At 34.7% G+C, this 13,225-nt stretch overlaps 1 protein-coding gene across 3 annotated transcripts in view; it reads right to left on the reverse strand.

Moving 5' to 3' along the window:
* Arfgef1 (ARF guanine nucleotide exchange factor 1) overlaps positions 1-13,225 on the reverse strand; it is a 139,899-nt gene that overhangs the window by 36,101 nt on the left and 90,573 nt on the right. For all 3 annotated transcript variants that reach the window (XR_015442718.1, XM_087190423.1, XM_087190422.1), the window contains exons 23-29: positions 12,755-12,845; positions 3,329-3,369; positions 3,069-3,238; positions 2,576-2,727; positions 2,269-2,441; positions 1,239-1,399; positions 186-316 (exon numbers count right to left, since the gene is read on the reverse strand). Coding sequence is in view for 2 of the 3 variants with exons in the window: in XM_087190423.1 (XP_087046549.1) it covers positions 186-316; positions 1,239-1,399; positions 2,269-2,441; positions 2,576-2,727; positions 3,069-3,238; positions 3,329-3,369; positions 12,755-12,845 (919 nt within the window). In the remaining variant the exon portion in view is untranslated. The remainder of the gene's footprint in view (positions 1-185; positions 317-1,238; positions 1,400-2,268; positions 2,442-2,575; positions 2,728-3,068; positions 3,239-3,328; positions 3,370-12,754; positions 12,846-13,225) is intronic.

Below are 13,225 nucleotides of genomic sequence, written 5' to 3' on the forward strand. Positions count from 1 at the left end.
GGAAAGTTATGTATTTCATTTTATTTTGCTCTGTTTAATATTTAAAAATCATATTACTATACTTTGGAATCTGACTAGTAATTACCATATTCAATGAAATACATGCTTTATGGTATTTTACCATGAACTTTTGGTAAAGTCAAAATACATCCTTCAAAACTTGAATTTCAAATACTGATTGTTACCTGGTTCTTACATCTAATTTGCATCTATTGATGATACAGGATAACTCAAAGAGAATTGGGAACCATCCTCTCACCCACACTCTATCTTCAGGTGCCACATTCATATCATCACTTGTGTATTCCTTGAAAGCCTTCAAGAAGAAAGGTAGGATTATTAAAGGCAAAACAAAGTGCCTAGATATTCAGTCCATTATTTCTCAAGAAAACAACTGTAAATGCTTTACCAGTCAAAAGCTAGCAATTTAATCACAATAATAATTTATAAGAAGATAAAGACTATAACTGTCTATGAAGAGCATTGAACTAAAATCTGAAATTGGGTTTACCTTCAACTATCACCAGGTCTCTGCAATATTAACCATTAAATTCAGGTTCCTATTTATCATTTAAATAATTCTGATAGCTCACACATATATTTTCCACTCTGGGAAGGTGATCAAATGAGTCCATGTTTGAAAAAGTACTATGTATTCCATAAGTCTGTGTTAGCATATAGTTAAAAATTTTATTACCAAATCTGATGTATCACTTTTCCTTATGATACTTACAAGGAAAAATTCAGATATGCAAGTTAAAATTAGCAGTGAGATTGTCAAGTGAACTTTTTAGAGCTTAAGCCTACACTCATGTATAGTCAGTTTACCTCAGGGCTGCAGAACACAGGCAAATAAGCAGCAATATAGGGAATGATAAAAACAAAGGCCTAGGGTTTAAATCCTGGCTCTTCTTTATCAGCCCTGAAACTATGGGACATTTTAAAACTTCTCTGTGCCTTAGTTTCCTTATTTTGTGTTGTAGTGTAATACCACCTGTCCCATTAAGTTGTTACAAAGATTCAACAAGTGAATACATATGAAACACTCAGAAAAAATACCTGATATCTTTAATAATGGCTAATTATAACTGCTAATCATCATAATTCAGAAGCAAGTCTAGACTATTTTTGGGTTCACTGAAAATAAATGCTTCTATGCCCTCAATTCCAAACAAATTTAGATTTTAGATTGGAAATAAAACACTCAGCAAAATTTCGTTTACTAAATGACGCTATACCTGAGGTCTATCAGACACATATTTTGCACAATGGCGAATAAGTCGAATTGCTTCCATACTTGTGTCAGGAAAAGCTGCATTGCACGCAAATTCAGACAAACACTTCACTGCATCCTGGAAAGAATCAATGGTCGCTGGAAAGTGTTTTTCAAATACAAGGGCTAAAACAGAAAAATATAACAACATAACTAAAAATTTTCAGTTATTCTCAATTGTACCCAAAATATGTCAGTCTCTAGATGTAATGCACATTCCTTATAGGTTATTAAGGGCTATGATGTCCAACAAATAGGGAGTTCAAGTCTATCTCTATCACTTACCTGCCTGTCTTAAGTAGTGAGGAAAGAGATACATAACATTTTGTTTATCCACAAACACCCATAAAGTAACTGGTACACAGTAATACTGAATCAACTTTGTTGAATAAATAAAATTACTTATCCTCTCTGTGTCTATTTCTTAATCCATAAAACGGAGATAATAAATGCATAAGATAGTTGTAAGCACTATGCAAATATTGTAAGTCCTTAAAATAATAACTCGAGTAACAACAATGATAGCCATCAGGATGTCATGACGTCTGATGTTGATGCAGGTCATCATTACCAACTTTTACACAGGATTAATTTATATCCTTAGTAGTTCAGACTCCTTTAAAGTCAAAGGAGGCAGTACAATGTAGTGATCAAAAAAAACCTAAAGCTTCGCCTTAAGACTTTCTGCCTTTAAATATCCTGCCTTTTAATTCTATGACGTGAGGGAAATTGCTTAACCTCTCTGGGCCACTTTCCTAATTTATTTCTTAAAGGAAGGTTAATAAAAAGTTGTGACTATAAAAGAAAATACGTAAAAAGTGCTTATTGTGCACGCCATATAGTAAACCCTCAATAAATATTATCTATAGTAATAATACCATTTGTCACTATGGATCTGTAGGCAAAATCTGGTAAACTTAAGCCCATAATCTTATTGTACTTGAATTGTCATCTGAACATTTTTAAAATTTGAATACAGTTAAAAGACTACTTACTGACAATGTGCCCTGTTGTTTGAAATGCAAGCTCCACAATGCTTTCATCTTGATCAGATGCTGCTAGATGAAATACAGAGAAAATGTTCTTCCATCCAGACCGAATGTTAGCAGCTTGAGAATTAACCATCTGTGCTATACACCGTACAACCATATCTCGAATTGTTGGAGACCTAAAATATTAATATAATTGCTTGGATATGCATACAGATCAAATTCTCCAGGTTCTCCTCCCTTTCTATTTTTTCCTCTGCCATGGAAAATAATAAGATTTTATTGATATTAAGCCATTCAACAAACATAATACCTGTTCCGTTTCATTATATGTTCAAAAGGTCTTAAGAAATCCTTCTGGAATCTGAAATTTGCAAGCTCCCCTTTCTCTAAAAACTTCATTGACAACTGCCTCAAGGAGTCTACTGCAAAAATAGCTACATCTTCATTAGGATTACAGCCAACCTGTAATGGCAACAAAATAACGAGATACTAATGTCAGTGGTTGGAAATCTACAATTCTTTATTTTTGTCTTAGAAAAAAATATAAAATTAGTAGCACAGGTAGGAAAGTCCTATGGTTCTTCTTGAAGGCACTAGATATGTTAAAAATATTTCTGAACAAAGAAATAAATGCTTCAAATTCTTAAAACCATGAGCAGTCTTTTTTAAGAACAGAACTTAAAGGGTTTCCAAATTATGAAAAAGAACATGATTGCTTGGGAGGAAAAAGGCTTCAATTAGATAAGGAAATTTTAAACATAGAAAAATATAAATGTAAACAAATACTATACTTATTCAAATACCTTATTAAAATGATCTCCAATAACTTCCCAAATCCGAGACCACTGCAATCTTATTCTTCCCATGTTGTAGTATGATATTTCTACTATCTTTTGCAGACTAAACATTCTTGGGTGTGTAGTAGAAAGCAATTCATCCATAGATACAGCACAGAGCCAACGGACAAAATCCACTATAACATAAATACATTTATAGTTTTTTCACCTTTAAAGTTTTTTAGCCAAAAGGCCAGTGTGTAAATAGAATAAATATACACACTTACCAATAGCATTTCCATCTAGCCTTGTAGATCCTGTAAATATTCTAGGGAAAATAAAATACATTTTGAAAATTTACAGTCTCATTTCTGTTAATTCAAAAGAAAGTGGCCTGAGGTATAACTGTTTTATCTGTTTTAAGCAAACCAAAAAAATCAGGCAGTCAAATGAATGATTTTCATCATGTAGTTTAATAACAAGAATACTGTAGTTTGAATGCCTCTCCCTCCCATATCTAAATGTATCACTTTGCATTCAATGTTACCAGAATAAAAATGTATACTGTCAAAATTTCATTAGTAGACATACAAATATCAGACCTTATAACATTCTAGAAAAAGGAAAACATTAATTTGGAAAACCAACGAATTGGTATACTGTCAAACAGATTTTTCATTTTTTTTCTGTGTACTAACATTAAACAAGTTTTTAAAAAATTAAACGTTATATAAGTAATGTATATTTGATTAGAAAATTCATTTATAGTTAAAAGTAATTTGAAATAAACTTGCAAATAGTCTCAATTTAACCAAGTGGCTAAACCACTTCCTTTAGGATATTTAAATGTTTAAAGTTAAGCTACACTACCCAGTTGTGCCTAGCTTTCTTTGCAGAACTTAATCTGTTTCAATTTCATAATAAAATTCAGCATACACATATTCTCTTTCTTTTCTTTTTGAGATGGGATCTTGCTATGTAATTCAGGCTGGCTTTAAACTCACTATGTAGCCCAGGCTGGCCTCAAACTTGGGGCAATCCTCCTGCCTCTCAGCCTCCTGAGTGCTGGGATTACAGGGGTGTGCCACCACCCCAAGCTGTTTCTTTTACAAAATCTGCATTTTTACCCACATTCCAGCTTTGTAAGCAAGGGTTTGATTTGAGTAAACCTTCAGAGGGTACAGAATATTCCTCAATCTGAAATACACACAACAGAATTTGCATGATGAAAAGGAAACCTTAAAGTAGGAATAGGCCAAATGATAAACTTAAAAATAGTAATGACAGTAGTAGCTACCAATCACACTATTCTATGTGCTTAATATATGTCTACTATTTAATAATCAAAAATATCCTGGGAAGTATACACTATCATAACCCCAGTTTTATAAAAACAGAAACTGAGACACAATGATATTTAATAACTTCTTCAAAATCACAGAACTAGTAAGAGCCAGAACCAAGATTCAAATAAGGACAGTCTACCCTCTTACTCACTTTTCTACATTGTTTCATACTTACCTGAATAAAGCACGTACTGAACATTTTAAATATATTCTAAAGAGCAAAACAAAAGATAATAGGAAGTAGGGAGACAGATGTTTCTCAAATAGGAACAGAATCAAGAGACGGATAGAGGTGGGAGGGAGAGGAGGGAAAAGGGGATTAAAAAAAGAATTAAGATGTGTTATGTACATGTACCAACTCCCCACAAGGAATGTAAACATTATGTACTGCAAATATGTACATGTACAAAGAATATATGTGTTATATGTGTGTATGTGTGTGTGTGTGTGTGTGTGTGTGTATATATATCTGTATTTCCAGTTTTTCCCTACTACCAGTCTGAATGTTATTTTTTTTGGTACCGGAGATCAAACTCGGGTCCTTGCGCTTGCACAGCAGGCAGTGAAACCACTGAGCTAAATCCCCGGCCCCGTTCTTATATATTTTTTAACCTCAGTGCCCTTGTATGTCTATAAGTAACACAAGTAACACAGAAAACACAAAATCTGAGCTCCTGCTAAAGAAAGTCTTAAGATTTTCAGTACTGTGCTTCTTGGTAGAACAAAGAAATAATTTAAAAATCTGCATACTCTACATAAAAGACCTAAAAAACTCTGCCAAAAGACTTCTAGACTTAATTGACGGATTCAGTAGAGTAGCTGGATACAAGGTAAACACTCAAAAATCAACAGCCTTCTTGTACACAAGTAACAGACTCACTGAGGGAAATTAGGGAAACAATACCTTTCACAATAGCATCCAAAAAAATGAAATATCTAGGAATCAATCTAATGAAGGAAGCAAAAGACCTCTACATTGAGAATTACAGCACTCTGAAAAAAAGAGATTGAAGAGAATATAAGAAAATGTAAAGACATCCCCTGTTGCTGGGTAGAAAGAACCAATATAGTGAAACTGGCAAAACTGCTATACAGATTCAATGCAATTCTGACTGAAATCCCAACAGTATATTTCACAGAACTAGAGAAAACAATCCAAAACGAATAGCAAAAGCAATTCTATGCCACAGAGACATGGCAGGGGGTATCACAATCCCCAACTTGAAACTATATTACAAAGCCACTGTGATAAAAACAGTATGGTACTGGCAAATAAATAGACCTGAGGATCAGTGGAATAGATTAGAAGATGCAGAAACAACTCCAGACACACTCAGCTACCTTGTCTTTGACAAAGGAGCCAACCATCCTCACTGGAGGAAAGAGAGCCTCTTTAATAAATGGTGTTGGAAAAACTGGATTTCAAGTTGCCAAAGACTAAAACTAGACCCCTATCTTTCACTATGCACTAAACTAAAATCGAAGTGGACTAAATATCTAAATATTAAAACAGAAACACTAAACTTGCTGGAAGATAAGTTCAGTAGAACTCTTGAAGAGATTGGTACAGGAAAAGATTTTATGAACAAATCCTCAGTAGCTCAGGAACTAGCACAAAGAATCAACAACTGGGATCTCATCTTATTAAAAAGCTTCTGCACTGCAAGAGAAACCACCAAGAGAGCTAAGAGACAACCTATAATGCTGGAAACTATTTTTACCAGCTGTTCCTCAAAGGTCTACTATATCTAGAACATATAAACTAAAAAAAAAAAAATCAGATCTCCCCCAATCCAAAAATGGGCATCTGAAATGAACAGACATTTCTCAGACAAAGAAGTAAAAGCAGCAAATAAACATATGAAAAAATGTTCACCATCACTGGTCATTCGAGACACAGATGAAAACAACGCTGAGATTCCACCTCACCCCAGAAAGAATGGCTGTTATCAAGTAATCAACCAACAACAAATGCTGGCGGGGTTGTAGGGAGAAAGGAACCCTTCTTCATTGTTGGTGGGAGTGCAGGCTGGTGCAACCACTGTGGAAATTGATAGGGAGATACCTCAAACAACTAGGATTAGAAGTCCCATTTGACCCAGCTATTCCTTTGCTGGATATCTTCCCAAAAGAACTGAAAGAATCATACCACAGTGATATATGTTCACCCATGTTTATAGCAGGACAGTTTGTAATAGCTAAAACTTGGAAATAGCCCAACTGCCCATCAACTGGAGCCTGGATAAAGAAGATATGGTTTTTTTATAAACTGGAGTACACTACTCAGCCATAAAGAGTGAGAAACTAGAGACATTTATAGCTAAGTGGATGCACACTGAGGTGATACTCTTAAGTGAAATAAATGGGACACATATGTGTAAATACCAAGTAGTTCCTCTGGTGTGAAAAACTAAAAGTGTAAATAAGGATCAAAATGTAGAAGTGATACTGTGAAATAGGAAGAAAAGGTCGAAAGGAGTAGGGGAAGTGGGAGGGGGAGGGGAATGGAAAGAAGGGAAAAGAAAAAATATGAGAAAAGGAAAAAAATGGAAACAAAGTCTTTGTAAATAGGGAAGGGTGGAGGGCGTGAAGGAAGGGCAGAGGAATGGGGAAAAAAACGAGAACCAAGATACATCATGTAAAGGTACAAGATCCCAATGATGAATATAACTGTATACCTAAATATGTACCAATAAACTTAATGGGGAAAAAAAATCTGCAGAAAACAGGACTTGGGAAGGAAACCCAGAGTAAGGTCCCATTTAATTCAGTGGCAGCCTGGACTTAGAAATTTAACATATACAAAGCTCTCACATGAACAAAAATGAAAACTGTAGCCTAAACTATACAAATGTAATGAACTGCTCTTAAACTAGAAGTATTCTCACATGCAAAGCAAAGGCTATAAATAAAATCACATCACAGATAGAGTGCAGGAGAAACAACAGGAAAAGGCACAATAGAAAGGATTTTTAACTGAGAATAAAGCAAATGGCAACTGTAGAGGAGTAAAGAACAGACGTAGAAATAAAGATTATACACAACCACAGGGAAAGGAAGCAACAAATTCTGAAGGTTGTGAAATGGTGGAGAACAAAGGTAAGAAAAGAACTACCATCAGCATGACTGAGAAAGGACTGGAGGTGCTAGTGGAACGTAGGAGCATGTACCCTGGGTAGAGATAATCAAATTCCTCCTCACTGTGGTGGCCTCTGAGGGGTCACTCATTTCTAGCAAGGCTTTACTAAAGATGAGCCATGAGGGAAAGCACAGCAGCCTGTGGAGGTATGCAAAGTTAAGCCTTAATATACTAAGGCAGGAGAACAGAATTAGGCCTCACAAACTCAGTCTATGAAATGGATTCTACATTCTCAGTATAAAAAGCAAAGGACAAAAGCACAAAAAGTCTTGTTTGCTAATATTAAAAGACATGGCCCAAAAAGCATGAAGAGGGAAAAAAATTGGTAAGATTACTGCTTCATCCGTATCATAATACCAATGCACAAGAAATGCTGGCAAAAATTTTTTTTTAGAAATAAACTTTTAAACTATGTAACAGCCAATGACCCGAATTACTGTAACTATAAAAGGTTTACTGTAGGTAACATTTATATTTTAGGGTTAACTGAAAGATAAAACCAGTTGGGATAAACTGTACATATTTTCTGATAGGTAATTGAATGTTCCAAAAGTGTAAGATGGGCTTATGAAAGTTAGCTCTGGTATGTTTAAAAAACAATTAATAAAAAAAATTATAATGCTAAATAACTTTTTTAACTTTTAGAAGTAAATCATTCCTGGTCAAATTTTAACCCCTACACAGTTATGAAACAGGTCTAGTTTAACAATCCCTAGAAACTTCTGTCCCTGCAACACTGGAGGATCAAGTACTACCAGATTAATGTGTTTTAGTAGTCTCCTGAATTCTAATGGTACAAGATTCCTACTACAAAAGTTGAGAAATTTTTTGTCATCCTAAAGAATTCAACAGAATCTCATTTTTTTTTTGTCCATTAAGAAACAGCAATAAAGAATTAACAAAGAGGGCCAGGGATTTAACTCAGTGGTTCCAGTGCCTGCCTCACAAGCACAAGGTCCTGAGTTTGATCCCTGGTAACAACAACAACAACAAAAGCATTAACATAGAATAATTATTTTAATTTCTCTTGTTTAGTCCCTAAATTTGTGGTAACAGATTACAATATTTAGAATAATAGACTTAAGGACAGAAGAATGACTTTGTTTGCTGGACAAGGACAGAACTAACCAGGATAATGCCAGGCTATATTCTTACTGTTGTCTTAACTATCAGTATTATCTCACTGAGTTAGCTTATGGATCAGAGTTGGCATATAACATATGAATATAAACTTAGGATTCAGAAAGAAAATCAGAAACAATGACAAAGTGAAATATACAACAGAAGAACAATATAACCTTACAATAAATCAAGGATCTAACTTTCAAAGTTTTTACTATAAGCTATAACTTAAGTATTCAGGTTTTCCTTAAGATTGGACATTAGATTTATCCTTTTAGAAGTACAGTGGACCCTCAAATTATGACCAGCCTGACATACGAACAATTTGGGTAAATTAGGTTAATGGAAGATTTGTATTGACTTACAACCAACCCGAATTACAACCAGCCCTTGGGAACCAATCTAATTTTTAAATCAAGGGTCCACTGTATCTCGTGATGACAGCTTGAGATGACAAAGTACTAATAAAATTTGTGCTAAGTAGTCTCTGAAATAGCATAAATTATTGAAAGAGAGGCATGTAATTTGTTCAAATGGATGATATGTCCCCTTACAACAAATAGTGGACAGGGAAAATCAGAACTGGGTGTGGTCATATAAAGTATATTATGGAAAAAGAAGATAAAATGTTGACTCTTGCCTAAGTAGATTCTCCTAACAGTAAAGATGCTTTTCTGGAAGGCAAGAATATCATTTGCCTAGCAGCAGAAGAATAGCTAAATACATGGCTCTGGAGTTGTACACACAGGCAGGAAGGCAGTGAGTTAAGAGTACACATTCAGAAATTGGCTGCTTGAGCCAGAAGACAGGGTGGCTCCACCTTTCAAAATTCTCTATAAACAAAAAAATACTTGTTGAAATAATCAAGACCAACCTGGTTGTGGGAACGAGCAAGTTATTTAAATCATTTCTGTCCAGGTTCTTCATTTGTAAATTGAGAACACCAATATGATTCATCTCATGAAACTACTAAAAGGTTTTTTTGGGTTTGTTTTGTTTTGTTTGGACAGGGTCTCACTACAGTTCAGGCTGGCCTTGAACTGACTATGTAGCCAAGGCTCCCCTCCAACTCCAGATGATCCTCCTGCCTCAGCCTCCTGAGCGCTAAGATCACAGGTGTGCGCCACCAGGCCTACCGAAGGGTTTAAATGAAGTACAGTAACACACATTATGTGCCACACATGTGACAAGCCTTAGATATAAAATGATAGACAATCTTTCTTCAACCTCCACAAGAAAAACAACAACAACGAGTGAATGTTAATTTTTCAAAGAAAAAGTTCCAGAAGTACTCTGAGGGGCAGTAGCTGTTGAACATTCTAGTGCTCTCTGTATGTGGAGTAAAAAGCTTTACCTGAAGCAAAACAATAAATCAGCATGAGTCTCCAGGCAAGTTTCCCCCACCAAGGGGTTAAGAAAAAAAAATTAAATGTCAGTGTCATAAAATGCTAATTTTCACCTGGGGGACATTTATCTGGGAAAGGTAATCACAGAGGAATGCTAGAAGGTATGGTTTTACATGTGGGGCATTTAAAAATCTGAAATATTCTACAGAACGTTTTCCTTTAGAGAACAAACTGCATTGGGGAATTCTTGGTAACGTATGTAATACATAAATTCCAAAGTCCTTTGTAAAGGAGCTTATAATGAGAATCTCCAGCAAACACCATTCATTTTATACATAATATATTTATGCACCATGTATTCAGAAAGATAAATTACACTATATTTTCAAAGACTGATAATAAGGAGAGCAAGTTTTCTACAAAGGAAATAAAATATTTGTTTGTGTGAGGTTTTGTTTTGTTGTTTTTGAGATGGGGTCTCGTTACGTAGTTCAGGCTGGTCTCGAACTCATGGTGATCCTCCTCAGTTTCCGGAATGCTGGGATTATAGGTGTTAGCCACCACAACAAGCACTTATTGTTCCCTTTTTAATTTTAATTTTCCTTAGTACATGTTCACAGTACATGATTATCTTCCTCTTGACGAATGAGTACATGTACTAACACATCTTAATTGCCTTTACTTTCCTCTTCTCACCCTTATCCCTCCCTCCATCTCTTAGCTCTCTTCTCATATATAAAATATCTATTCCCTGTTTTGTATTATTTATATTTTATTCTACTGTTTATTTATACTTTGGCCTTCTGATATAAGAGAAAACTTGTCATAATTAAATGTGTGTCTGATTTATTTCACTTAAAATTATCATCTCAAAGTGCATCCATTTTCCTACAAACAATTCAAATTTACCCTTCATAGCAAAGTTATACACTTCAATGTGTATAAATACATTTTCTTTATTCATTCATCTGTTGATGGGCATACAGGCCACTTCCAAGATTTAGCTATTAGAGTCATGCTGCCATAAACTGTAAGTATACATGTATCACTGTAATAAGAAAACCTAGAAGGGTAATGGTTGGGTCTAATGGAATTTTTATTTTCAGTGTTTTGAGGAATCTCCACACTGATTTCCATAGTGGTAGTACTAATTTACATTCCTGATAACAATGCAAAAGGGTTCCTTTTACCCCACACCCTCGTCAGCATTTGTTATTAATTTTTTGATGACAGCCATTCTTTCTGGAGTAAGACAGAATCTCAGTGTTGTTTTAATTTGCATTTAACAGCTAGAGATGTTCAACATTTTTTCATGTATTTATTGACTGTATGTACTTCTGAGAAGTGTCTATGCATTTCAGTTGTTATATTTTTGACTGGGTCTTTTATTTTGAGAGGGTCTAATTCTTTTGTTCTTCATATATTCTAGGTATTAGTACTCTATGGAGTACTTTTTTCCCATTCTGCAGATCATCTCTTCACTCTGTTGGTCATTTCCTTTGCTGTGTGAAAGCTTTTTAATTTCACATAATCCCATTAGTTGGCTCTTGATATTATTTCTTGTGCAACTGGGGTTCTACTCAGAAAGTCCTTACCTACACTTATGTCTTCAAGAGTTGTAACTATTTTATCATCCAGCTGATTGTTTCTCTTTTAATATTTAGATTTTTGATCTATTTTTAGTTTAGTACATGGTGAGAGTTACAGGTCTAGATTCAGTTTTCTCCATGTGTATATCCAGTTTACCCAGCACCATTTGTTAAAGATGTTATCTGTTCTCTAGCATGTTTTTTATCTTTGTCAAAGATTAGATGGCTCGATGTGCCTGGGGTTGATTCTGCAGCCTCTCTTCTGCTCCACTGATCCACATGTCTGATTTGTGTTATACTGTTTTTGTTTTGGTACTGGGGATCAAACTTGGGACCTTGTGCTTGTGAGGCAGGCAGCAGAACCACTGAGCTAAATCCCCATCATACTGTTTTAATCACTGTATCTTTGTAACATAACTTGAAATCCATGATAGTGGTGCCTCTTTGTTCTTGTTGCCCAGGACTGCTTTTGCTATTCTGGGTGTCTTCTGGTTCCTTATGAATTTTAGGATTGTTTTCTCTAGTTCTATGTGAAATGTTCGTATTTTCACTGGGGTTCCATTAAATCTATACATCAGTTTTAACAGTATGGCCATTTTGACACTATTGGTTCTGATTATCTAGGAACAGGGGTCATCTTTTCATTTTCTGATGCCCCCTTTAATCTCCATTTTCAGAATACTATAGTTTTCATTATAGCGGTAATTTACTTCATTTGTTAGGTTAATTCCTAAATATTTAATTTTTCTTGAAGCTATCATGAATAGTATTGTTTTCTTAATTTCTTTCTTGCTAGGTTCATCAATAGTGTGCAGGAATGCTACTCATCTCTGTGTGTTGATTTTGTATCTTGTGTTTTTTTCAAAATTATCATTTCTCTAGTGCTTTTTACTATTATAACTAAAATTTTAATATCATTTACTTTCAATATGCCATAAGCAAAAAAAGTCAAAATTACAGATACTTCACCATCTAAATCACAGTATATCATAATATAATCTTATATTAACCTTATATTATCTTACATTAATATAATATAATCTTCTATTACTTTAGGAAAATTATTTTCAGAATAATTTTTTCTTTTTACTAATGATCAGTATATAGTGTAGCTAGTGCTACAGAATTGGAACAGCAGTCATCTGCAAAGGAAAGAAAATGAATACCTTACCTATCTACAGCAACAACAACGCTTTGAGAACTGGTTTCTCCAATGGATTCCTGAATACTTGCAATCTGCTTCCAATCCACATTTCCTCCAACTACCACACGTAAGAGAGTTATTTCAGTTTTAAAAAAACACTCAGTGGAACAATACACTTGGTTTGAAAACACATTCCTTGTTCTTTCTTTTATTTTCTGAGTTTTTTTGAGACAGGGTCTCACTATGTAGTTCAGGCTGCCTTGAACTCACTATGTAGTTCAGGCTGGCCTCGAACTTATGGTGATCCTCCTGGAATCAGCCTCTCAAGTGCTGGGATTACTGGCATGGGCCACTAAGGCCAGCCTTAAAACACATTTGTAAAATCAATCATGTTCCTAATAAGTGAAGCAAGGCTTTGAATGAACAATTCTTTTAGTATTGTTTATCAAGGACAAATGTGCTTACTGAGCAATACTAAGCAGTTTACAAGACATGGTT

The sequence above is a fragment of the Heterocephalus glaber genome, unplaced genomic scaffold (genome assembly GCF_053883595.1).
Source record: "Heterocephalus glaber isolate CG9 unplaced genomic scaffold, H.glaber_assembly_v1.0 deba00001553, whole genome shotgun sequence".
In the NCBI taxonomy this organism is placed as follows: Eukaryota; Metazoa; Chordata; class Mammalia; order Rodentia; family Bathyergidae; genus Heterocephalus; species Heterocephalus glaber.